This window comes from Lemur catta, chromosome 4 (assembly GCF_020740605.2).
Source record: "Lemur catta isolate mLemCat1 chromosome 4, mLemCat1.pri, whole genome shotgun sequence".
NCBI lineage: Eukaryota > Metazoa > Chordata > Mammalia > Primates > Lemuridae > Lemur > Lemur catta.
The window spans coordinates 19,250,774-19,277,858 of NC_059131.1; the positions used below are offsets into that span (position 1 = coordinate 19,250,774).

At 56.4% G+C, this 27,085-nt stretch overlaps 1 protein-coding gene across 1 annotated transcript in view; it reads left to right on the top strand.

Moving 5' to 3' along the window:
• The first annotated feature begins 248 nt into the window (after window positions 1–248).
• KCNK3 (potassium two pore domain channel subfamily K member 3) overlaps window positions 249–27,085 on the top strand; it is a 34,174-nt gene continuing 7,337 nt past the window's right edge. The window contains exon 1 of the mRNA XM_045549215.1: window positions 249–683. Within this exon, the coding sequence (XP_045405171.1) occupies window positions 401–683 (283 nt within the window). The 5' untranslated portion in view covers window positions 249–400. The remainder of the gene's footprint in view (window positions 684–27,085) is intronic.

Genomic DNA, 27,085 nt, shown 5'->3' on the forward strand with positions numbered 1-27,085 from the left:
GCTCGCGCGCGCTCTCTCTCCCTCTCCCTCCCTCCCCCCATCCTGCCGGGCTCTCCCGCTCGCTGCCCCTCCCCTGCCCCTCCGCCAGCCCCCTCCCTCCCTCGGCGCGTCTCCCCAGTCCTTATTTGGCTGGGCGGGAGGGCTGGCGGGAGGAGGCGGCCCGCGGGCGGGGGGCGGGGGGCGGGAGCGGGGCCGGGCGGAGGAGGGCGGTGGGTGGTGCTGAAGGGACAGCTCCGCGCGCAGCGGCGGCGGCGGGGCCCCGGGCGCGGAGCTGGTGCCCGGCGCGGAGAGCGGCGAGCGCAGCCATGCCCCAGGCCGCCTCCGGGGCAGCAGCAGCGGCGGCTGGGGCCGGGGCGCGGGCCGGGGGCGCCGGGGGGCCGGCGGCGGCCCGGGCGGGACGATGAAGCGGCAGAATGTGCGCACGCTGGCGCTCATCGTGTGCACCTTCACCTACCTGCTGGTGGGCGCCGCGGTCTTCGACGCGCTCGAGTCGGAGCCCGAGTTGATCGAGCGGCAGCGGCTGGAGCTGCGGCAGCAGGAGCTGCGGGCGCGCTACAACCTCAGCCAGGGCGGCTACGAGGAGCTCGAGCGCGTCGTGCTGCGCCTCAAGCCGCACAAGGCCGGCGTGCAGTGGCGCTTCGCCGGCTCCTTCTACTTCGCCATCACCGTCATCACCACCATCGGTAACTACTCGCCGGGCGGGGGCCCGGGGCTGCGGCGGGGGGGTGGGTCCCCCCGGAGAGGGGCTGGGCGCCGAACCCTGCGCCCCAGAAACCGGAGTTCAGCCTGGCGTGTCTGCTCCGCGGGGACGGGACTCGGGGAGGCGTCGATTCCTGGCTCCGGACCTGACGCTCCGCCGGCCGGGCCAGCCCTAACTTGGCCCTGCCAGGCAGCGGAGGGCCCCAGGGGACTCCGAAGTGTGTGAGAGGGGCAGGAACGACCGGCTGGAGGAGGCTCGGGGAGGAGGGGTGTGGCCAGGCCAGGGCCTGGAGGCCGGCGCGGAGTGTGAGCTGCGGGAGCGGGAGCCGCGGCTCCTGGCTCCTCGGTGTCCCTGCGGATGGGCTTCCACCCACCGCATGTCTACACCTGCTGGGCTCCTGGGAGGCGTGTGGATGCCAGTACGCGGACTTAGCGGCACTCTGGGCCACTCTGGGTGCCTAAAACACTCTATAACTGCGTCTGTGAGTGCTGCGTGGGGTGTGTGTGTTTGTGTGTGTCTGTCTGTCTGCCTGTGTGTCCATCTCCAGGAGACTGGTCACCACCAGCCAATGCCTGTAATTTTCTTAGTGCAGCAGAGCTGCTGCTGGAAGCCAGATTCAGCCCTGTCAGCCTTCTCCGCTGTCCCAGCAAAACAGTCACCTCACAGGAATGGCCCCAGTTCTCTTTTCCAAGCCAGAGCAGATCACAGTGCAGAAGGCCACACACACACCCAGACCATCTGACAACATGGGAATAGGCGCATACGCACACAGGTACACACAGGCACACACGGCATATGTGGACACACACACACACACACACACACACACAGCACGCAAACGGATGTCCAGAAAAGGAACCTCCAGTCAGGCCCGTGATGGTGCTATTCAGTAGTGTCCAGACAGGAGAAAACACCTTACCTGTTCTCGACACCCTAGCATTCCAGCCCTGCTCTGTCACTAACCTGCTGTATGACCTTGGGCAAGTCCCTTGCCCTGCTTGAGTCTCAGGCTCACCTCTAGACAAGGAGGGTTGGCTGGAATGATCTCAAGGGCTCCTCCCAGCCCTGACGTGCTTGGATTCTGAGACTTGAAAACCCACCTTCTCCCAAGCCCATTGGGATGCCTCCAGGAGCAGTTTCCTCCATCTTTCCCATTACGTCTCCTCTCGCTGGCCCCCTTCTTGCCTCGCCTGAGCTCCCAGGGGCTCCTTGCCACTTAGTGTAGCCCATGACAAAATGGTATCCTTTCCCTGGGAGTCAACAGGAGTAGAGGGGGTAAAAGGCAGGACTGGACGCTGTCCCTGGAGTCTATCCACCGCAGGACACAGTTCCAAGAATCTGCTTCTCTCCGGGGACTATGGGGAGCTGTGCTATGTCGTTTCTGGATTCCTCTCTTGGAAGAGAGAGAAAAGGGGCCCTGGGAGTAGATGTGGCCCAGCCAGGGGCACCTCTGGGTTCTGCTGACCCCATGAGTTTAGGGAAGAATGGTGAGACCCCCCAGGCCTGCCCAAAGAGGAGCCTGCTTACCCGAGAAGGACCAGAGCAGATTTGGTCTGGGGTCTCCTCCCCTCTCACACCCCCCTGCCACCTACCAAGGTTTCAGTAGCTGTTCCACTGTCTGGACAATGAGAGTGAGCATCCTTAGACCACCCCTCTCCCCGCTCCCACACATCAAGCCCTTGCCTAAGTGCCCCCTTTCCTTCTCAGTCCCATGGTCCCCAGCTCCACAGAAACCTCCCAGCTGACCTCCTTGCCTCCAACCTCCTTCCCCCAACAAGGCACACTTCCTTGGACAAAGCTGCCAGAAAGAACCTCCCAAAGCACAGCTCTCACCCTACCAATTTCCTCCTCAGAAGCCCCCAATGATTCCCCACAGCCCACAGAATCTAGCCCATGCTTCTCATCCCAAATCTGAAGGGCATTCATACCTGGCTGCAACTTCTATGCCTGACTTCATTTCTCACTTCTTGTTTACATGACTGCAGCCAAACTGTCCCCTGAGAGCGCCTTAGGTGTACCTGTCCAGCATGCCTTTTGCTCTATCTTCTATTTATCTTGTCCAAGCTAGCCTTCTAGGTCCAGCTCAAATCCCACCACCTCCTCAAAGCCTCCCAGGCCACTGCTCTAGACAAATGCAGTTCTTATTGTCAGGACGACCTGGGTGACATGGTGTAGGCTCTTTTGAATGGCTATTTACATTTTGGGGGAAGTATTTTGCCTCTTTAACCACGCTGTCCTTAACCTCCATTTGGACAAGGCCCTGTGGCTTCCATCTCTGTCCTTCCAGTGCCCAGAGGCTGCGAGGACCTGGAGAATGCTATTGATGGGTTTAAGGTGTGCAGAAATGAACGGGCATTGTCCTTCCTTCCAGCCCTGCTGTTTCCCCAAGTGCTTGTGGTCCTCACCAAGAGAGATGCTAAATGCTGGAGGAGACGCAGACAGAGTGCGGTTCCGGTGATTATTTATTTATGAAGTGCTGGGTAAGAGGAAGGACAGCATCAGACCACCACCCCAGTCCTGTGGGGGCTCGAGACTGGCACTGCTCACTCTCTCCCCACCCAGCCATCCCTGCCTTTTTGTCTCCTTCCACTCTAGCTATGCCACCTAGCTGGAAGCTATCCACAGGGGCTCTACTCTAAGAAAAACCTGTGTGGGCTGTGAGCTGATTGGAAGAGGCCCTATGTTAGATAGATGCTAAGGGGCCTATGTTAGACTGATCCTGACCCAAAACCCAAGTGCAGCAGCCCCCGACCACAAGATCCCTTTGGGAACATGAATGAGTCTCCTTCGGAGACACCCGAAGTTCCATTGGGATGGAATAATGACAGAATCTCTCATTCATTTGCTATCTCAGTGATCACAATGCACTTTCATCTCATGTCTTGATTCTTGGTCTTTACGCGTGCGTGGAGTTGCCAGGGCAGGACTGTTAGCTCTGATGTACGGATGAAGGTGTGAAGGCTCAGGGAGGGGAAGATGCTCCCCCAGAGTCATCCAGCTGGTGAGCAGCAGAGTCAGAGCGGGAAGCTGGATCTTCTGACTCCAAGCCTGGGGCTCCTTCCCTGCTGGTCTCTTGGCTGCTTCCTTTGCTTCCATATGCTGTGAAGCTCAGCCCCAGCCAGGCCTGGCATAGCGGAGACGTGCTCGGTGATGCCAGCTTCCAGGGCTCTCACGGGCAGCTCTGATTGGTTGAAGGTGGGCAGGATCTGACTTAGTCACTCACCCGGTTAGTCACAGTCTCCATGGGCTCCCTCCTCCCTGCTCTCCCAGCCAGGGAAGTCTTCCTTTGTTGTGCCCTAAGTTTACCAAGCACAGACGGAAACTCTTTTCTTGGGAAACCTTAACCCCTTTAGCTGTTGAGTCATTAAACTCCTCTGGGGGCCCAGCCCCATCTATTCATAGAAAGGCTGTCAGAGCAGGAAGGGGCCTGGAGATCAGCCGGTGCCACCCTCTCCTCTCACAGATAAGGAACCAGAGAGGTGACAGAAATCACACACTCAGAGGGTAGCAAAAACCTGATTCCCCACTCCTTCTCCTTGTCCAGTATGATTATTTATTCTTTTTGCTCACAACCACAGCAACAACAGTGACAATCATAAAAATGGCAGCCACCATTTATTACCTACCCTTTGGCAGACTCTATGCTGGACACTTCCTTTGTATCCCCTCATTTAATTCTCTCCCCACCCCCTCACAATGAGCATCTTTACCCTCAGTTTTCAGCTCAGGACCAAAGGCTCTGAGTGTAAATGACTCAGGGCTTGAAAGCATGGCACCTGCCCGGACTCGACTGGGCCTCCCTGGCTCCCATGCCCTGGCTTTTTTATCAGTTCCTTCTCCATCTCAAGAACCCAGCCCAGATTGTTGTATCTCAGGGGCACCGAGGAGCCAGGGCTTGGGGAAAATGCAAAGCCGTCCCCGCATGCAGAGGGTTAGCCTGCTGCTCCCCCGCACCCTGGCCCCTGAGCAAACCAGACCACGTGGCAGAACTGTGCCCAGCCCCAGCCCCTGCCTGAGCCTGCCATGGGCTCCCAGGTGCTCATTCTCCCACTGTGGGTGCCGGGAATCCTTGCGGCTCTAAGGCAAAGAGAGAGCAGATGATGGACCAGCTGGTGGAGCAGGGGCAGAAAACCTCCTGTCCTGCTCTTCCCTCAGCTTCTGGCCTGTTCTCAGCTGAGCACAGCCTGCCATCACCCGCTGTGTGGCCTGGGACCCCTTGGACAGAAAGCTCATGAGGGAGCCTATATTTTTACATCTTTCCAAGAAGGAGGAAAGTACAGAAGTGACCTGCCACCCCCAAAATCCCAGGATTCTAAAATAAAAGAGTGAGAGGAGACAGGATCAACCATCCAAAGGCCTGGAGAGGTGAGTGGCTTGTCCGTGGCCACACAGCGAGTTGAGAGTGAACCCTGATTAGAACTCAGGCCTTTGGGTGCCCAGACTGGAGTTCTCTGCTGCATCCAGCCCGTTCTCCTCACACCCCAGCAGCTGTCAACACTGGGGTGGCTGGCAGCTCCTCATTGCACCGTTCCAAGTCCTCTTTTGACTTCCGGGGAGGCGTGGGGAGCAGGGACAGCCCAGCATGGAAGAGCCCCAGTAGGAAGCACACAGTTCCCATTTCCTTCCTCCGCCCACAGGCCGGCCCCCCTGCTTCAACCCCCCAGGCCTTCTCTGCAGGGCAGTGGAAGGCTCAGGCACTGCTTGGGAGCCAGAGCACCTGGGTTCATCTCCATCCACCCCAGCCCCCACCCCACCACTAGCTGTGTGACCTTGGGCAAGTCATCTAATCTCTCTGAGCTTGTTTTGTCATTTACAAAATGGGAATAAAAATATCTGCCTCCCAGGATTAAATGGGATTATGTAAAGAAAGTGCCTGGTACAGAGCAGACACTTAATGATCTGCAATTATTACTATTATTACTATTAATGTTTGTGTGTTATTACTTCCCCCACAGAGGGAACTGCTCTGTCTCCCATGGGTTACCATGACCCCAGCTATCTCTGCTCCTTCCTGATAGGTGGGGACAGTGGGCTTGAGGACCAGGAGGCTGCCATACCCCTTCGTTTTATCATCTCAGTCCCACTCCTCTGCTCCAGGCTTCCCAGCTCCTCACCCATGCCTGGAGTTTGCCTGCCCATCCAGGTCGGGGCCAGTACCCCCTCCTGTGGGCAGGCAGACCCTGCATGAAACCAGTCAGGGAAAGAGGTACACAGTGGCAGGAGAACCTTCCCTAGATTAGAGCAAGGAGGTAAAAGTTCTAGTTCCATTTAGCTCACGTGTTGGTCCTCTTTGACCCTCAGTTTCCTCATCTACAAAGAGTGTATTGGACGAGAAGTCCTTCTGACTCTGCATATCCAGTTCCTACACATCACAGCTAGGGGCTGGAGGCCCAGAGGGAGTAGGGGTGAGAATAGGACAGAAATAAAAGAGACACGCCTGGCCACAGTAGGGACAGGACAAACACAATAAGTATTTTCAAAGAAAACATAAACAAGCACAGATGAATATAGTGCAAATCACCACTATAAACAGCTTTCAGCTGGCAGCACAAACGGTGAATTTGAGAGCTGATTTTGTAATAAAAAAAATGTAAAAATGATTTTCCTGCAGTCAGCCAGCAGCAAGAGAAGAGACCAAGCTCCGACTGAGACCACTGTTGGTCTAGGCAGAGCTCAGCAGGGACCCAGGATGGGCACCCCCTCGCCCCCTCTCCAGCCCCACCTTGGACACAGGGAACCGACCTGTGTCTGTGACAGGCCAGGCACTGTCCCCAGCACTTCTTCCCACCAACACTCCCACGCTGCCCGGGAGAGCAGGTGGTGTCATCCTGTATGGTCGAGGAAAGGGAAGCTCAGAGAGGTTCAGAAACCTGCTCAGGACCCTACAATAGAAAATGACAGCACCAGGACTGACACCAGGTCTGCAAGGAGTGCCTTCCTGGAGCCATGCAGCCCCCACTCCCAGTGGAGCCTCTGCAGTTCCTTCTACACGAATGCAACAAATGACGGAGGATAGGTACCAGGTCTGCACAGGGCACTCAGATGCGGCCTCAGCTCCAGGGTTTCTTGCCCTCACAACCACGGAAAGAACATTTAGGCCAAACAGAAATCAGAATTTTAGCTCCAGTCTTCTCAGTTCATAGTGTGGAAGCTAAAATCCAGACTGGAGGGGGAGCTTGCTAAAGGCCACACTTACAGTTCTCATCAGAGCTGGGCTCAGAGCCCTGTTCCCTGACATCCCTTCACTAGGCTCTGGTCCTCAGAGAGCCACATGACAAATGGCTTTTGTGGCAGTACAGAGAGCAGTCAATTGCCCAGCAGATGCCACCACCTCCCAGTCTGTCCATATTCCCTCCTTGTCCAGAAGCTGCCCAGGCTAAGGTAGCTGCTCCCAGGTGGCTCCCAGAGACCTGACCCGCCCATCGCCTGGAAGCACCAGACCCAAGCTACTGCCGCAGCCGCACCTCCACACTGCCATTGGCTAGAGCCAGGCTCAGCCGTGGCCTAGAGCGAGAGGCTCTAGTTCTCCTGTCCAGTGGCCTCTCTGTAGCTGGACCCACCCTGACCCTTCACAGAAGCCAGCTCCTTACTGCCCCTACGTCCCCCTCCTGCTTCCGCCAGTGACACAGCAAAGCCCGTTAGTGAGGAGGGCCCATGAATGCCAGGAGTGTGGGGCAGGAGCCTGGCCTGGTGCTGGAGACTGGATTCTTTCTCTCCCCGCTCTCCCCTGTCTCTCTCTCTGCTGGCCCTGTGATCATGGGAGGAGCAGGTACTTCCCTGGGGGCCCCGGTCCTCCCATCTGTACAGAGAGGCACCTGAGGAGACTAGCTCGGCAATGAGGAGTCCTCTACTCCAGCGCTGCTCAAACTGCAATGTGCGGGCAATGAGGGTTGGTCTTGTTTAAATGCAGACTCTGAGTCAGTGGGTCTGGGGCAGGGCCTGAGATTCACATTTCTAATGAGCCCCCAGGGGACGTGGCCGCAGCTGATCCACGGTCCACATCACTAGTAGCAGGGATCTAAAGAAGCCCGAGACCTGACTTCTGGGAATAGCCATGAGGTGTGGGCTATGGTTTTAAGAAAAACAAAGTCTAGAGCTGGAAAATTCCTTAGGAATCTGGTGGTGGAATGTCAGAGCTGAAGGCCTTGGAGCTGGGGATCCTCCCCTGAGGCTGGAGTGAGGCTGTGTCTTGCTCCACAGGAGCGAGGGAGGAAGCCGTGGGGAAGGGGAAGGGAGGGTGCCAAGGAAAAGGAGGAGAGACGTGGAGAAGGGCCTGCCCCGTGGGAAGCTGGTGAGCAGGAGCCCACTGGTGCTTCCAAGAAAGCTCCTTGGATGAATGGAAAATGGGTGCCCCAGACATTGAGCACCACGGTGGGAAATTGGCTGCTTCCTCGTGGCACCTGCCTGTCTCAGTCCGTGTGGGCTGCCATAACCAACTACCACAGGCCGGTGGCTTCCACAGCACACATTCATTCCTCACAGATCCGGAAGCTGGGAGGTTCGAGATCGAGGTGCTAGCAGACCGGGCGTCTGGAGAGTCTGCTTCCTGGTTTGCAGATGGCCGTCTCCTTACTGTGTCCTTGCATGGCAGAGCAAGACACTGACTCTCAGGTCTCTTCTTATAGAAGCACTACTCCCATTCATGAGGGCTCCACCCTCGTGGCCTAATTACCTCCCAGAGGCGCCACCTCCAAATACCATCACCGTGAGGCTTAGGCTTCAACATGTGCATTTGGGGGAATGAGACACAATACGCAGCCCATAGCACTGCCCAAAGTCCCAAGGCAGTGCAGCCTCCAGTCCCCATAAGACGAAGCTCAGGCCTATTTCTTCTTTCGCAAAGCGACCCCAGCTTCCCGTGGGCTTCCCGTGGGCTGAGATGCAGACAGCCAAGGCCCCTGGGCCCGAGGCTCCCAGACGCACTCACTGTGTTGCAGCCCACAGTGTGAAATGCAGGTGGCAGCACAAGGCCTGTTTTCTTCTGGACCCATCAGGCCACGTGTGTTTGCAAACTTTAAGAGGGACATCAACAAGCTGGGGGACAGGTAGAGGAGGGGAGCTGCGTGTCGCATGAGGCACGTGGAGAGCATGACGAGTACCACCTTCAAACATCTGCTTGGATATTTTGAGGCAAAAGGACCAACCTTGTACTGAGTGAGCCCAAGGGGTTGAACTAGCACCAGTGAGTGGAGCCTATAGAAAGACTTAATTCAGTCCAATATAAGGCAAAACTTGTTAAAGTTGAAGCTGACTAAAGATGGACTGTGCTGCCTGAAGAGGTGGTGAGCTTCCTGTCACAGGAAGCATACAAGCCAGACACCTGCTGCAGAGGTCACCTGTATCAGTCAGGGTTCGACCAGAGAACCAGTAAGAGATAGATGTTCCAAGACGTACTGCAAGGAATTGGCTTACAGGCCGGTGGGGGCCAGCGAGGCAAGCATGAAATCCACAGGGCAGGCCATGGAGAAGGGCGGCTGGAACTCCTTCCCCGTATGTGCTAAAGCAGCGGCCACAGGCAGGATTCCTTCCTCAAGGAAGCTTTGGCTCAGCTCCTGAGGACTTTCAACTGATTGCATCGGGCCCACCCAGATTATCCAGGATAATCTCCCATCCTTAAAGACAACTGATTATGGATTTTAATCCCATCTGCAGAATACCTGCACAGAATCCCTAGAACAGCGTTTGAATACCTAGGCGCATTGGCCTAGCCACACTGACATGTCAAAGAGACCGTGATACAGCCCATACACCAGACCAAGGGTTGCAATAAGTGGCTTTTCAGATTCTTCCCAAACCTGAGATGCTTTGATTTCTCGATCTTGAAGATGGCAGCCTGGGAAGTTAGGGCACCCAGAGTGGCAGGCAAGAGTGTCCTGGGGGCCCTTGAACCCTCTGGGCCACCTTCCAAATAAAACTGCTTTAGCCTTCATTTCAGTTCAGCTGATCAAAAATCATTGAGATCTCCTGGGATCTCCTGCGTGCCAGGCACCAGGAGAACAGAAAACTAAGACCTAGAGCTTTCCGCAAGGAGCCCTGGGTCTAGCTGCATGCTGAGAGTGCAAGTGGGTGGTATACATGCTAAATCCAAGCACAGTGCCCCCTAAGAGGGGCCTGAGAAGGTGTCCTGGGGCAAGTCATGCTTGAGGCAGGCTCGGATGATGAGTAAGGACTTCATAGGGTAAGGATGGGCAGCTAGAGCTTTCCAGGGCGAGGGGACAGCATGAGACAGGCTGAGGGGCACGAGCATGCCCAGGGAAAGGTGGCTGGGAGCAGCCCCTGGGGGTTTCTGGATCTGATGGGTAGATCTGAGTTGACCAGCATTGGAAGAGACGTGACAGGCCCGACTCATGTTTCCCTGCCTGGATCCTGACCAGTGTGTGCCCCCGTGACCCCAGTTGAGCCCATGGGTGCCCCTCCAACCCCAGTTGAACCAGAGGGTGATGGCAACCTGAATCCTGATGCCTCCCGCAGCCCTTACCCTCGAGGCTCAGCAGCCCCCCAGCCAGCCCCTGGGGAGCTTTTCACACCCTCGCCCTCTGCCTTTCCTTTTCTGGACCAAAGGTGGGCTCTGGAGCCAACCAAGCACAGTCTTATGGGTGGCAGGAGCCCCTGGGACGGCGCCTAGCAGGAGGAGGGGATGCCGTCCAGCACTGTGGATGGCTTCCGCATGGACGCCCCCCCGGCCCCTGTTCTCAGACTCCCTCCCCTACGACACGCCCTCCTCCAGGGCCACATTTCTGGATCCCAACCTCCCTCCTCAGTCTCTGCTTGAGACTCCGCGGCTTGGCGTGAACTCAGTGTCCCTCATCAGGAATGTGCAGGGCCTCTCCTGACCACAGCTCCGATTCAGAAATAGCCATCCCAGAAACATCCTGAAAGTCACATTCCAGCCCGCCAGCCCTAGAACTGTCTGGGGGGCTTTCTGCAGAGATCCCAACAACTGTCAGGCCCCAGTAGGACAGCCTGGAGAGGTCAGTGCCAGGCACTCTGACAAGGGGTGGCCCTCTCCTCCAGGCCGGGGTCTAGTCTTCCCACCTCCCGGAGGAGCTCCCCCAGGGCCTTGGGGGCCAGCGAGGTACAGGCATCCCAGGCAGGAGCAAGCCTCCCGCCAGAGCAACAGGTGATCTGCCCGGGGTTTGCACACAGATCTCAGACCCTGTTTGCACAGTCGCAAGCCAAGGCTGCCATTCATCGGGAGGTTACTCCGGGCTGGGCTCTTTACATGTGTTGCCTCAGTTGGTCCTCACAGCCTCTGGGAGGGAGGCCCTGTTACAATCCTCATTTTACAGACGAGGACCCTGAGGCTCAGGGTTTCAGGAATGCTCCCAAAGTCACGCTGCTGGCAAGTGGCAGAGCAGGGCTGTGTTAAGCATGCACAGCACTCGCTCATGTAGTATCTCTTCTGAGCCTCACATCAACTTCCTACTTTGCTAAGGAAGAAACTGGCCTTGAGAGATAAGGTCACTTCCTGCCACCCAGAGGCAGTAGATGTGGGAGCTGGGGTCAAATCCAGACTTCCCAACCTTAAAACTGACCTCTTACCCCGGAACACAAGTGACCTTGCCCCCCGGACAGTGGCTGAAGGTGGGTCACTCCCACGGTGTGGATGTCAGGGCCATCGCAGAGATGGACATCAGCCCACGGAGGGCAAAAAGGCCAGTGTTGGGGGCTGGTTGTCACGGAGTGGCCTTAGCTCCATGTGTTTGTTGACACCATCTCACCGATCGGAACGGGAATTAGAGACTAGATTGGGGACAAAGGGGCCGTTCTTAAGAGTGGCCACTGGGTGAAGAGGTGGACTTGTTTGGGTGACGGGCAGCTCACCTGCTCCCTGGTGTAGAGGAGAAGGGGGCAGGTGAGAGGGCCCTTGTGTGCCGGCTGCATAGGAAGGTGTCCGAGTAGCAGCAGCTGTTTGGAGCCAGAGTAGTGGCCACAAGGGCCCTGCTCCCCGGAGTCCATCCACTAGGGCTGCGGGGAGCCCGGGAAGCTTCAAGTTTTAAAGCCTCGTCAGGTGCTCAGACTATGTGGCCAGGACTGGGAGTGACAGTGGCGAAGAGAGCTTGCTGGGATCAGTATTTCTATACTTGGGACGCTGGACCGCTCACCAGCTGCGAGCATTTTCTTTCTAGGTTTCCTTGGTATCTCAGAAACATTCAGAGTGGCTGAGGAGCAATCTTTGCTCACTCATGGGTGAGCCAGATGGCAAAGACGGCCGGAGTCAGTGGGCAGCCCCAGGACAAGGTCATGGTCCCACTGCCCCACTGAGGACAAGGGGACTGAAAGGGCCTCAGTGAGGGTCCTGGGGACAGGCTGTGTCTCTCCTTCACGGCATTAGCTCTCGGCCTGCTCTCCAACAATGCCAGGGAAGGGGGCCACCCAGCAAGGCTCCCTCAGCTGGGAACAAAGGGAGGGGTTTTGGGCAGGCTGAGCCAGTGTGACCCCTTTCTCAGCATGACTCTGAGTCAAGGGTTTTCGACTGTGAGGGTCAGACAAAGTGAGATCCTGTGTGGCCCCCTCTTGTCCTTGGAACACCTCCGGGCGGGGCCAGAGAGAGAACCTGGAGCCAAACCCGGCGGTGGCAGCCCTCCTTCCCTCAGACGCCAGGACTCAATGCCCCAGAGTCCCACATGCTTCCTCCTGGGCACCAAAGAGGCCCTGCTGTCCGCTTCCTGCTCCCACAGGGCCAGCTGGTGGATTCATAGAGGCAGCTTCACGTCCTTTCTCGGGGCTGTGACTGCTGACTTCGCTTAGTGCAGCTGAGCCGAGCAAAGGGGGCTCCGGTTCCCTCCACTGCATCTCTGCTCCTACCTGGCTCTCAAACCTGGGGCAAGTTTCACGGTCCCCAGCTTTGTCTACCAGGTATTGGGCTGGTGGCGCCTAAAGCCCTTTCCGGTTAGGACAGGCTCTGTTGGACCTAGCCTGGCCTGCCCCTCCAGAGAAGCCACTATCCAAGATTATGCTCTTGTCCCCACTTCACCCCATGCTGTCCTAGCCCTGGAGGGACTTCCTCTGTGGCCAGTCCCAAGAATAGAGCTCTGTCCAGGACCTCCGAGTCACCCCTTTCCGGAGAGAGAGCATTTTTGACTGTGGCCGAAGTCCCACTTATCAGCAGGCGAGTCCACTGCCCCAGCCCCTGGGATGGCTGGAATGCAGGAGCCTCCCACCCGGAAAGGGCTGGTGCTCATGCTGGTGGCTCCCACAGTAGCCCCTGGGATGCAGGGAGAGAGGGGTGCCCAGGGCAGGCTGACCCCAGCCAGCGCCTTCCTGGGGTGGCCAGGAGCGAGGCTGCAGACAGAGCCCTGTTGGACCCAAGCCGCCCTGGGATGAGTGCACCGACGGCCAGTCCTGACACCCAGTGCCTGGACTTGCTCTGAGGCCTCCAGGGTCCTGGGAGCTGATGTCGTGGTCTTGGACCAGCTTTCAACATCCCCCCTAGACCAGTGACAGCCCTGTGAGTCCTCACGATGGTTTGATACCGCCAAATGTTTGTGAGGCATTGCATGATTACTCGTTGCAAAGCCTACCTATGCATCTCTCTCAGCCTTGGCCAGGATGGGATGAGTTTGGGGTGCTGCTGCCGGCCCACGCCAGGGCTCAGGTGGGCCATGGGCAGCGTTACAGCAATTCCCAGAGTCCCTCAGATACTTGAGAACCACTGATGCAGCCCAACCCTCTCTCTTCCAGATGGGGGGATAAGACCCACGGTGGGGTACAGGGGAGAAGAGGAGTGGCCTGTCCTCGCCATGCAGCAGTTCAGTGACAGGGCTGTCCTCAAACCCAGGTCCCTGACTCTTCTCACACCCCTCGGGCACCCGCGCAGTCATTCCTGCATCCACTTGGTGCTTCTGAGTGTCTTCCAGCGTCAGGCACCATTCTAGGCCCCAGGGACCCGGCAGGGAGACAAGGCAGCCCCTGTTCACAGGGTGCCTACATTTCAGAGGAAGTAGAGAGTCAATAAACCAAATTACCTTGTGACAAATAAACAACATAATCCCAATGGTGATCAGTGGCAGGGAGACAAGAAAGCAACCGGAAGTGGTTGAGAGGGGAAGCCGCCCTCCCAGGGCGGGCCTGTGGGATGCAGGGGTGGGGGGATAAGCCTTCCTGGCAGGAGAACAGCAAATGCAAAGGCCCAGGTAGGCCAGAGCTGGGGGCTTGAGGACAGGAGTGAAGAGGCAGAAACTTGGATGGGCTGGACCCTGCAGGGCCGTAGAGACCATGGTCAAGAGTTTGGATTTTATCCTAAGTATGATGGAAGTCACTGGAAGGTTCTAAACAGGGTTGCGATGTGACATGACTTACAGGATCACTCGGCCACCCTGTGGGGGGTCAGATGGTGACAGTGCAAGGGGGACAACAGGGAGATTCATCAGGCTTGGGTCAGCCCCTCTGGAGGGAGAACGGTGGTGACTGAACCAGGGACGCAGCAGTGGAGGCAGAGCGCAGGGGCAGCCGAGCTGTTTTAGAGGCAGAGGAGCCAGGCCCTGCTGACCGTGGGTAGGATGTGTGTGCTGGGGGAGAGGAGGGAGGGAGACGGCGTGGGGAGTCGGAGGAAGAGAATAACCAAGGATGGTCCTCAGTCTTTGACCTGAGCAGCAGGGTAGAGGGTGAGCATTTATAGATGGGGGAAAAAAAAAAACAAAAAATCCAAAGAGCCACAGGTTTGGTAGACAATCAAGACTTCTGTTCTAGATGTCCAGGGCAGTGTTGAGATGCTCATTACGAACCCACGGAGGCAGTTAAACAGACACGTATGCAGCTGGGGGAAAGTCAAAGCCAAGGTAAAAGTCAGGAGCTATCAGGTAGAACCAGTATTGAACTGCGCAGATCAGCTGGGAAGGGAGTAGCGTGGGCAGGAAGAGCGGAGCGCCCAGCCCTTGCTCCCACACTGGGAGCTCCAGCAGGGAAGGGGCTGCCCGGGAATGAGAAGGAGACCTGGGCCCTGTGGCATCCCAGAGGCCAGGAGGTCAACGGTGCCAGCTGCTGCTGGGAGATCAAATCAGGTGGCCACAGAGAACTACCAGTGGACTCAGCAACACGGAGATCACTGGAGACCTTGACCTTGAGAGCAGTGTGACGTTGGGCAGCTTGCTCAGGAGCAAGGGAAGGTGGGGGTGTGCCGGTCAGCCTGAGACGGGGCGGAGGGGCCAGAGGAGGGGCAGGGGAGAGCTCGCAGCAGCTCACCCTGTTTTCAGGCCTTTCCATAAACACTCTGCAGCCTCCTCCCGGTGGTTATCATTGCAGCCATTAAGCAAATGAGGCCCAGGCCCAGCAAGGTGATGGGCCCAGGGCTCCCCGCCAGGAAGCCATCCAGGTCTGTCTGACTCCTCCTCAGCCCCTCAGTGCCAGCACCCCCTGCCTTCCCTTCTGCTGCTTCCCATGTCCCCTCCCACCTCATCCATCCTTGTCCTTTGATCATTTCTGTCAGCTTCCAGCAGTCTTGGCCTCTGCCTCCCTCCTCCGGGAAAGCTCTGCTTTTTCTCTTTGATCCTGCACGTCTGTCCTCGCTGTGTCCTCGGCTGCATCCTCTGCTGGGCCCCACGTCCCTCCCTCCCCTGTCACTGCAAGATGTTCCCGTACCCGCTGCCAAAGGTGGGGGGCTGCAAGCGTTTCCAAGAGCTTTGGGGGAACCTGGGCCTGGGGCTCTGTGGGCCTGGCCGGGCCTCCACCCAGCCCCGCTCGGCACTGAGGGCCCAGGGGGGCTGTGGAGGCAGCCAGGGTCATGCGTCCTCACCGACAGGAGCTTCTTCAGAGAAGGGTGTAGAGGAGAGGCTGGGGTTGCGGGGGAGGAGTCCCAAACAGGGAGCCGTAACTGGCAAAACCTGCTGCCTGGCTGCCACCAGCACAGACTTCAGAGAAGAGGAGAGGGGCTCAGGAGCGCAAAATCCCTTTTGGAGCCAGAGGGAGTCTAGTGGGAAGTCAGCAGAGACCCAGACGAGACGGGAGAATCCCGGGGGGACCTGAGCCCTCTGCCAGGCCTGGCCCTGACCTGCCCAGCCCGGGTCCTCCCTCCCTACCCTGGTCTGTGAGCTGGTCCCCGCCCCCAGCTCTGACCCTGAGATCGGAGGCCCTGGCTGCCCCAGCTGCCCTGGGAGGGCTTGGGGCCTGGCCCCCAGCCGGGAGAGATGAGCACAGGGGACCCAACACCCAGACAGGAGGCCCAGCCACTCCCTTGATGCCCTGACAGGGGCTGTGGTTGTAATTAGCTCCTCACACTTCGTCCCTGGGGTTGTTTTTAAGCCTCATTCTTCCCTGGTTTCTTTTTAAAGTAACACTGGCACATGGCCGGCCGGCTGCCCTTCCCAGGTGCCTGTGCCAATTTGGGCCAGGAACGGAGCAGGGCGAGATGTGCCCCCTCCCTCAAGGTCCCCCACTGAGTGCCAGAGTAACCAGCCCCCACTGGATGGCTCCTGGGGCCAGCCTGGGGCCAGCAAGTGGGCTGGTAGCAGAAGACCCCTGGGAGATTCCCATGTCTCCCTCCTGCCTCTGATGCCACAGTGCGTGACCTTGATCAAGTCACCTCACCTGTCCCAGCTTCTCCTCGTCATTTCTCAGTGGGATGAGTGATAGTGACACTTGCCTCACTCACTGACAAAACACTCTAAAGTGAGCAATAAACTAAAATGATGCACAAACATCAGGGAATAGTGTGAGTAACTCCCATACAAACACGCTGCCCCCCGCTCTCCACTAAGTCCCCTCCAAGTCACATTTTTCTCCCTGAAGGAGTGACTCCCAGCCTGGGAGAGTCTCCCCTCTGCCAGTCATCCTTCCCCAGCTGCTCTGAGACCCCCTTCCACATCCTCAGTCTGGCTCACCTCTGATCCAGGCTGCCCTGGGTGAGGGGAGCAACTCGCACAGAGACAGCTGGAGACAGTATGGGGGAGAGCCCAGCTCTGCGTTTACTTGCTGTGTGACCTTGAGCAAGTACTTGACCTCTCTGTGGCTCAGTTCCTGCATCTTTAAATGGGGATAATGACAGTACCTACTGATAGGGTTGTTTGAGGATTAAACTCAGTACATATATTAGGTTGCTTAGAGCAGTTCCTGGCACGTAGTAAGGGCACTATAAATGTTAGCTAGTATTGTTTTGAATTGGAAAGGAGGAGCAGTGACAGAGGCATTTAATCATTTGAATAAAGTCAAGTGCAGAGAGAGCCAGCTCGCCCAGATCCCACAGTGGGGTTGGGGCTGGAGCAAAGGACAACATTGCAAGCGGCAGCTGGAGAGAGCTGGGTCCTGGGGACGCTGCCCAGCTTGGAGCTCTTGGCACCATAAAAAGCAAGCTCAGGACACCAGTGCATAAATAGGCAGCCTCTATAGGCCACAGGAGCCAGGAAGTCACCGTGCTCTTAAACCCCAGCCTGGCCGCTCTCTTGTGGATTCTGGGCTGTGAACAGCGGTGCTGGCAGGGTCCAGAAGATAGAGGGGTGGCAGAGGCCACTGGAAAGGCTGGGAAATCAGAGGTCAGAGGAGAGCAGCCGGCCCGGGGTGAGTTAGCCTCAGAAGCAGGCTGGGGATAGGCGAGTGCCTCCCTGTCTCTGTGTGAAGGGCAGTGTCCCCAAGGATGAGGACAGCTGTTTGCTGTCTCCACTGAGAATAAGCTAAGTCAGAATGGCCAAAGCCTCGGTCATCTCTTTCCACAGGAGCATTTCCAATAGGGTGCAGGATTGAGTGAAGTGTGTTTCCATAGAGAGTGGTGGAATCTTAGCCTCCCTGAAGAGTCTGTGTCCCCTTGGGCTGGAGGGTGGGCTGGATTTGATGGCTTCTTTAGATCCCTATGGGCCTGGAACTTGGGGAAAGAGCAAGGGCCCAGAGGCCAGGTCCTGGGAGGGGCTCCTTCTCCCTCTGTTGAGGCCCAGACTTCCCTGCTTCCTGGGCCTGTGCACTCTGCAGTCCATCTGGATGGTGGACACAGTTATGCCAAGAAGCCACAGTGAGGGACAGGCTGGGTGTTGGAGTGTGTGTGTTTGTGTGTGTGTAGGAGTGTGCACACACATGTGAGTGTTGGGGGCGGGGACCCCACGTCTGCAGGCTGGCTCAGAGGGAGAGAAGGTCCCAGCAGCTGCTGAAGTCCCTGTTGCCTGGAGTCCCTCTCTTCCTGGGCACTATGCCAACCTATACCATCTGAGCTCCTGAGTCCTGGGGAGGGTGCTGAGCCTAAGAAAAGCCTCCTTTCACATCTCCTGGCATCTGCTTTCAAATCCCCTGCCAGCCCAGAGCTGTCTGGGCCACTAGCCACAACCAGAAAGGAGAGTGGGGAGCAGGTGATGGAGATGGGGCCACGCATGCCCCAAGGCCTCCCCACCACTCCTGAGCCCCCATCAGGACCAAGCGGCTTCATGCCTGTGCTGGGCTTCCACTGCAGGCTCTGGGCAAGGCGGGCCAGTAGGAGGGTAGCCCCCCTCCACGCAAGACCTAACGCGTAATAGACAGTAGTGAGGGCAGAAATAGGTGGCATTCTCCCAGCTGGGGGACAGGGAAGGAGGACCGAGGAGGTGGCCCTGGCTCTGTCCTTGGAGGCCAGAAGAGATAAGGGAGTGAACTCCAGGCAGCAGCAGCCACATGTGGAAGTGCGTAGCGGTGAGGCATGGGACAGGGGCAGGCAACCCTTGGAACAGAGGAGACCAGCAACGTTGGAGGACTCAGGAGAGGGCAGGCCAGGCGGGAGTGGGTCAGGTGGTGGAGGGACAGCCTACACGCCGGGCCAGGAAAGCCCCAGACTGTATTGTGTGGGCTCAGGGAACTAAAGAAGGTTTCTGAGTGGCAAGTGGCCACTTAGAGCTGTGCTTTAAAATATGTATATATTAATAACAGCTCCTACTGCCCAGGACCCACCATGTGCCAGCCCTTGTGCTAGGCACTTCACACATTGCATTTCTATCCCCAGGGTCACCCAGCCACCCAGTAAAGGATGGGCTCATGGAGGCGGTTTGGGTGGTGGGAGAAGCAGCAGGCCTGAAATTAAGAGACCCGGGTCCCAGGTCCAGCTCTAGAGATGCCCGGTCTTCCCAGACTTCCGTGTCCCCAGCCAATCCCCAACTGTCAAATGGACATCTCTCATCCCCAACAGGTGGCACAGAGCTGCTGTGAGGGTTCAACAGGAATTCTCCTTAACGCTGTGGAGTGCTGTGTCCAAGTGCGTCTCCTGAAACCAGCCAGGGCCCTTCTGCCGCGCTGGACACCCTGCAACACAGCGCTTGGGGACTGGGCCAGTCCATCCAGAGTGGCTGGGACTTAGCCAGGGCACAGTGCCCCTGCGGACCAGAGCAAGTAAACGGGACTTCAGAAAGGAAACAGCACCATGTGGCCAATGTCAAAGGCCAGCTGTCAGAGCCCAGGCCTCTCCCTCCCGGTCTCTTGGGCTGAATTCTCCTGTCTCTGCTTTGCTTGGTCATTCTCTGGCTTCTCTTCTTCTGTAACTGTGACTGGCATGTGGCTTTGGCTTGCCCTGGTCCCAGCTAGGACCCAACTCTGTAATCCTGCAGCTCAGCTCCCCAAAGCTAACCCAGCCCTCAGCCCTCATCCCAATTCCTGGAAGAAGGAACCTGAGTGGCTCAGCCCCGCCAACAGCTGGAGTCCTCTTGGCTCAGGGCTCCAGCCCTGGTCAAATCCACTCTGGCCTGGGCCAGGGTGACATGGTACAAAGTGGCTGCCTAGGCCCACCCTTGATTAGGGTTCTTGCAGGAGGGATAGTTCCAAAGAGATAGAAGGGAGCAGGCACCCCAACCATGTCCTCCATGTGTTGGGGGTGGGGACCCCACATCTGCAGGCCTCCTCGGGGCCCTGAGCCCTGCCCTCCAGCTTCCCCCTCCCACCTCCTGCTCTGTCTGGCTCAGGGCCACACTGGCACATCCCAGGAGTCTCCAAAGAGAGCCTCCAGGGGCTGTTCCCTAGGACAGAAAGGACTGGCCCCCCAACCTCTGGGCTGTCAGCCTGGCAGAAAGCAGGGAGGAGCTCAGGAGAGGGTCTCTGGCCAGGACGGCATCCTCCATCCTCACGCGGTACGCAGGGCACCAAGACCACAAGGCCAGGTGCTTCCCTGAGGGCTGTGTGGTGGCCTTGGGATGCTGGCCTGCTGGACACGCTTCCTCTGCTCTACTGAAAAGTGGGTGGTCCCAGGGACACCCTGAGGGATCAGAAACCTGAAAGTGCCTGGCCCTTGAAGACGAAAGCCTGAGGTTGAATCCTAGCTTTGCCCATTTTATCTGTCTGACCTTGGGCCAGTAGTATGTGACCTCCCTGAGCCTTGGTTTCCTCATCAAAATGGAGCTAATAATGCCCGCTTTGAGGGTCAGGGTGAGGATTAGGGACAATGGAGGTGAGGTCATCTGGGCTACCTGACACTGCTGCCATTGTTAGCAGAGGCGCTAGGAGCAGACAAGCAGGACTCGGTGCCGGCGAGTGAACGCCTCCCTTTCTCCTCCTCTCCCTCTTCTTCCCCTCCATCCTGCCTGCCCCCTGCAGCCCCAGACCCAGCCGCACAGAGGGGAGGCGAGGAGGGGAGAACCTGCCCGAGGGCCAGGCCCGAGCCCTGACCACCTCTCAAAGGGCTCGTCCAGTGCCCACCACCCCTGATCCCTGCCATGCGAGCTGCCCTCGCCCCTCCTGCTGCGCTGTGCATTAGGAGGTGGGTAAATAGGCCGGCCAGTGCCCCCCAGGAGAGGCCCAGTGAGGGGCAGAGGTGGACGCTGTTCGGAGAGAGAAGGGGATGCTCCCAGGGCCAGGCGGGAGGAAGGTTTCCTGGGAGAAGGCAATGTGGGGGCGGGGGTAGGTACAGCAGCCAGCACTGCACCCACGTAGGAGAGGTGTTGAGTTTTTAAAAAGGAAGGGAGGTCTTCCTGATGTTCTGTAAATCTGAAACTGTTCTAAAATAAAAAGTTTATTTTAAAAAATAGTAAGTGGCACAACAAACCAAAAAACAAAGAAAGACGGGGGAAAAGAGAGAGTATGGCCTCAGACATTGATCTTGATCCAATTTGTAGTGACAGCCGGGATCAGGCAGCCCTGCCCACCAGCCAGGTGTTCACACTGGCCCTGAACCGTGTTCCCAGGTGTCCAGGGCCACCTTCAGAGGCTATCGGGAGCAGGAAATGCCGTGCTCCCAGCCGCAGGACCACTGGCAAGATCGCGGTGCCCTCGACTCCCTTTCCAGGCCTCTGGGTCCCAGGGTCCTACCTTCACTGAATGCCCCTCTGGCACAGTGCAGCGCTCCTGGGGCAAGTCTTTACTGAGTCCTTTCCCACCTGCCTGCTGTCGAGTCTGCCCCCAGAGGGCAAGGTTCAGCCATCCTGTCTGCATCCTCTCCAAGCACTTAGCCTAGTGCCTGGCACAAAGTAGTAGGTGCTTAAGAAATGTTTGCTCAATTAATTAATTAAGACAAGCTAAGAGGAAATAAAGCCACTTTTGCCTTGATGATTTTCCAGCTGATGTTTTTGAGACCAGCCAAGTGCTGCAGCCTCCCTAGGGACCCTGTTTCCCGCTCAGCCTCCCCAGGCGCCACGGCCCCCTCTGCCAGAGGCTGAGTATCATCTTCCAGGGTTGGCTGTGAGCCCCCGACAACCTGTGGCCAACGTCAGCCTGCAGCCTCCTGCCTTCTGGCCCAAGCTGGTTTGAGGAGCCCTGTTGGGACCCAGCACACTCAGGCCCAGCTGCTGGCGGGGAGGGGCTGGATGGGAAGGAGCAGGGGTGTAGTGGGAGAGAGCACCTGCCTTCCTGCCCTCCCCTCTGGGAAAACACCACCACTTCCCAGAATGATCTTAAGAAGGAGCAATTCATGAAGGTCCCACTCAGAGGAGCCATGGACCCTGACCCCTGACCCCAGTCCGAGGCTTTGGCGTCCCGCCTGTTTTTGTCGATAAAGTTTTACTGGGTCACAGCCGTGCCTGTCTTCATATTGTATCCATGGCTGCTATCTTCATTCAAAAGCAGAGTTGAGTAGTTGCAAGAGAGAATAGGATTTGCTAAGTCTAAAATATTAATATCTGGCCTTTTGCAGGGAACAGTTTGCTGACCCCTGTCCTGCAGCACCGTAGGCACAGAGCTAGGATGGGAGCCGGGCCTCCCAACTCCTGGTGGAGTGCTCTTTAACTCCTGTGCACCCTCACCCCTCTGGGCCCCACCCTGTCCCCTATAGCACCACTCACAGTGTGGATTTCAGGGAGCCAGGTCCACTCCTAAGCTGGCCACTGCTGTCCCCAAGACCCAGCAGGGCTTCCAGTTGGGAGCAGTCCATTCCCTCTTGGGTAGTCTGGAGGGAAGTGCCAACATGCCCTACTTCCCCAAGGGTGATATGGGGAGCACCGGGGAGTGTAAATGTACCTGACTCAGGCCAGCCAGATGCAGGAGTCACAGACACAGCTTTTAAAGAAGCGTGTTGGGGAGGACTAGCACCTTCAGCCATCTGCTGAGAGGGCCAAGTCCACTCTGTGCTATGGAATTCCTTTCTCAACGCCAGGCTGTCCCTGGTGGATCCATTTAATGAAAACCCCACCAGATCCAAGCTGTCAGAAGCTCTGGGCTCAATCTGTCCAGCGGGTCATAAGGATGCAGACAGGCCATGGGCCCGGGCCATGGCACCTGGTCCAGTGGCTGGCCTAGAACAGACCCCACAGGCCCCAGGTCAGCGCCCTTCCCAGGACACCTGGAGTCGTGCTGTGGTGTGACACTGCCCACCCTGGGCCTCCCACTCTGTCCATCCTCCCTGTCTCTGTGCCATTCAAACCTCAGGCTCATCTTCGGGGCGTCCCTCTCACTAAGTCACTCATTCAGCAGAGGTTTATGAAGCAGCAGCCGTGCGCCAAGCCCCCTTCAAGCTATGGGGGATAGAGTGGCAAACAAAAGGGACAAGAACCCCTGCCCTCAGGGAGCTACGGCTTCACCCACAAATGCAGGGCGTCCCCGCACTGTGGCGCACTCTCCTCTCCTCTCGCCACCCTTCTTCTCTCCCCTCCTGAATCCTCGCATCCTCTGCTTCCCTCTAGCTCAGCCCTGAGCACTTGAAACTAGACCATGCAGAGTGCTAATGCGTCCCCCTGCCTGCCTACTGCCACTGCCCCACCCAGGGACGCCAGGAGATTTGGCTCAATACCTCCTCGAACATGTCCCTCCCCTACTCAGGAGCTCTCAATGGCTCCCCATTGCCCTCAAGGGAAGACTCTTACTCCTGAACCCACCCTTCAAAACTTCCCAAATGTTGGCCCCTGCCCACCTTACCAGTCTCTACCTTTCAACAGAACTTCCTGCTCCAAGAACACAAGAAGAATTTTTGCTGCTAGGTTTATAATATCTGCCATTTTTTACTTACAAAAGTGATAGATTTTTTTTTTTTGTAGAACATGTAGAATGTATAAAAAGAAAATTAAACTCAATCATGAACCCATTATTCAGGGATAAACTCTGTGAGTTTTTAGTGTATATTCTTCCAGCTTCTTTTTCGGGGTATATACATATACATTTCTTATATTTATATATTTAGTGTGGGATCCCGCTCTACAGAAAGTGTTGTATCCTGCCCTTTTTATTTAGCATTATATGGTGGTTTTCTATGTAATTAAGTGACTCCTTAAGAACAGCACTTTAATGGCTGCACAATATTCCACCACATAAATATACCTTGATATGTTTAACGAAGCCCTATTGGTGAACATTTGGACTGTTTACAATTTTTCACAATGAAAATGCTGCTATAAACATCCTTGTTCATAAATCTTTGTTCTGATCTCTGGTTATTTTCCCAGCAGAGATTCCTAGAAGTGGCATTGCAGGGTCAGTGGGTAGATGCATTTCTAAGGTTTTCGATGCATATCTTGAAGCTGCCTCTCTGAGACAGTCTGCCAGCCCCATTTGTGAGAATGCCCACCGGTCCCCTACAGGTCATTTTCTCTGCCCCTAACACACCATGTGTCTTCCTGGCACCGTATCCTTGCTTCAGCAGCTCCCTTAGTCAGAACCTGTGTTTCCCAGCCACCCTTCAGAGCTCAGGGCAAATGCCACCTCCTCCAGGAAGCCCTCTCTGAGACCCCAGCTAAAGTTCTCACCTCCAGCCCTCCTTCAGCCTCTGTCTTAAATCCCTCCTAAAAAATTTACCACCTTTGCCATGCATTTCTTTCTTTCTTTCTTCCTTCCTTCCTTCCTCTCTTTCTTTCTTTCTTTCTTTCTTTCTTTCTTTCTTTCTTTCTTTCTTTCTTTCTTTCTTTCTTTCTTTCTTTCTTTCTTTCTCTTTCTTTCTTTCCTTTCTTTCTTTCTTTCTTTCTTTCTTTCTTTCTTTCTTTCTTTCTTTCTTTCTTTCTTTCTTTCTTTCTTTCTCTCTCTCTCTCTCTTTCTTTCTTTCTTTCTCTTTCTTTATCATGACAGCCTGCCATTGAGTGCCACCCATTTTAACAATTTGTGTAGTAATAACCTCTGCTTTCCATGGGGCATTGAAGTTTTCAAAGTGCTTCCACTGAGAGGTTTCATCTGATTTATGCCCAGGCAGAAAGTGTTTTGAGGTCAGGGACCTCTGTTTGATCATCTGGGTCTATTTCTCCTGGCCACAACGGCAACCTCCCGTCCAGCCTCCCTCACCCTAGTCCCTGATGCATGGAAAGGTTGAACCAGCCTTCACTATTCCTTGGCCCATCTGAACAGGCTTTAGGATGCTCCCCTCTGCGGCATGGGGCACTAAAACAGGACTGAGCAGGACAGCGGGCCCTGGATCCCAGTCCTAGTTCTGTCGCTGACTTGCTATGATGTGGGGGCTGGTCCGTGTTCCTCTCTGGGCCTCGGTTTACTCATCTATAAAATGGGACAGTTGGACTGTGTAGTCTCCCACACTCTAGGACTGATTGCTCCTAAGGCCCCTGTCCCCAGGCACCCAGAGCAGGGCAGCCCTGGGGTTCCTGAGGACCCCTGCATGAAGCTGGCCTCTGGGATGGGCCGGAGGGAGCTGGCCAGGGAGGCAGGCCTGGCTCCAGGCCAGGCTGTGTCTGCAAACACTGACCTTGGCTGCCGCAGGGATTTTCCATGACACCAGCACCCTCCCTCTCAGCTCCCCTCATCTCACGTGGGCCTGGAGAAGGTGGGGGATGGGGGCATTGGGGGCCGTCCTACACCAGAGGCCCCTAAATCAGTACTAGGGGCACCTGTGGATGGGGACAGCTAAAGGTAAGAGAGGAGAGAGCAGTGGGCCCACAGTGGCAAGTCTGGGAGGAAGGAAGGGGCAGGGAGAGAACCTGCACTAGGGAGTGGGGGGAGCTGGGACAATGGAAGAGGGGCCTTGGGAAGGGGCAGGGAGGAGGGAGGGGACAGGTGCTGTGCTTCAGAGGGGACGAACTCCAGACCCCGTTCTGTACACGGGGCCCACCCCCACCCCAGCTCCATGAGACCCTGGTGGTTTCCCAGGCCTAGTTCGGGGCTTGGCCAGGCCGGGCCGGGGGGATTCTTTTGGGGACCTTGAAGCTGACCTCGTTTTGAAGGGGCCAGGGAGCCACAGTGAGAGCAGGAGCTATGAGTCACCAAAGGCCCTCCTGCCAAGGGCCACCTCCCCTCCCCCTCCTGAGTGTCTAAGGGGAGGTCTGTCAATTGCCATCACGGACTTCAGAGTTCTTCGGAATTGGGGCCTTCTGGGTTTAGCAGCATTTGCTGAGGAGCTGCCCCCACTGGACCCTCTGCCTGACACTGAGGGGACTTGTCAGCCCTCCAGGAGCGCAGAGCCCTGCAGGACTCCTCTGTAGACAAGAGTGCACAAATATGGGGGCAGGGGCCTGCAGGCGGGGGGCAGAGGGAGAGGCCCCTGCAGCACCGGGAAGAGGTGGTGTCTGAGCTGGCTGCAGAGTACCCACGCTCCCCTCTCCAACAAGCGCAGCCCTGCCCTCCCCCTCCAGGGCCGGGGCACACACTGGCCCTGGCGGCTCCTTCCGCCTCACCTCCTTTAACACACCAGTTAGGCTCCCCGACTCCACTCTGCTGCCACCTCCAGACCAAGGGGCGGCTGCTATCTGTGCCTTAGGCTCCCAGGAGGCGGGGTCCTCATGGGTCCTTTCCTGGGTGTCCCTATGAGCCCGAGGGCCCTCTGCCGCCCAGCAGGAGAGCCCGGCCTTCCTCTGGGGGCCCTGTGTCTTGCAGCCAGCCCTCCAGAGCTGCCTCTGTCTCCCTTGAGCCCACACTCCTCTCTGGCAACCCCACCAGCCCCAGGCAGCACCCGAGGTCAGGCCCTCCCCCACTCTCAGCAGCTCTTTGGGCGCCTCGGGCCACAGGTCCCTCATCCATCTTCCCCCAGGACAAACATTAGCCTAGCCAGTGCCATATTTACATTAGATAACTAGGTCAGCAGGGAGACAGGGTGCAGCCGTGCATTGCCAAGGCTGCGGTTTCTAATCTACAGAAGGGCTGGGCCACCCAGAGATGGGAGATCAAAGAATCTCAACGTCAGAGACCTGGAGGAAGGACCTTAGAGGATCCTGACGCTACAAAGGAGCATTTCCCAAACTGTGCTCCAAGAAGCACTTGTGCAGCAGTCCCCACCATGAGAAAAGTGCTCCAAGGTCAAGTGAGTAGGAAAACTTAGCACATTCTCCCAACTTTGACTGACCTTGCACATTAACACATGTGGCTCTGAGAAAGCCACACGTAAATCAAATGACAGCAAAGCCTGTCAAATTCAGCATTTCCCAATTCAACTTAACCAAGCAACCCTTTTCTCATCCAACAGTTGCTAACATTCCATGGAACTGGCATTCCTGAAAATTAACTTTGGGAAACACTGATTGTAGAATGTTGGTGCTGAAAAGAACTTTAAAGACCATCTAATCTTGGTGTTCTCCAAAATATTCGAACTAATCATTAACATTTATTGATCTCAGTGCCCTAAGCATTTTAAGTGTACTAATTCATCACGTCCCCACAGCAAGTCTTCGAGGTAAGGACTTCATCATTCCCATTCTACAGATAAGGTGGATTAAGTAATGGGCCAAGGTTAAAAGCTGTTTGGCTCCAGAGTGTGTGTTCTTATTTACTCCACTCAACTGCAGAGATCTCCTACTTATTTTCAGTATTTCAAACACAATAGCTTCATTCAGTCTCATAGAAGCAATTATCTTATGCTAATCAGAAGTTCTGACTGGCAGATGTGTTTCTTAATTAATTTTGATGGGGAAATTAATTACAGCTCTAACAGTGATTTGTTCAGTGCCTACTCTAGGTAGGTTGCACGATGCACTGATCAGCACATTGTGCTTCATAAATAAAATCTTTCAAGATTTTGATTCTATGAATGGGTCAGATGGAGAGGAAATTTAATAAAGGACATCTATAGCAATTCAAAACCTCATTGCTTGGCCTGTCTCCCATGTCACAGATGAGGAAAACTGAGGCCCCAAGAGGGGAAGGCAATTGCCAAAACACAAG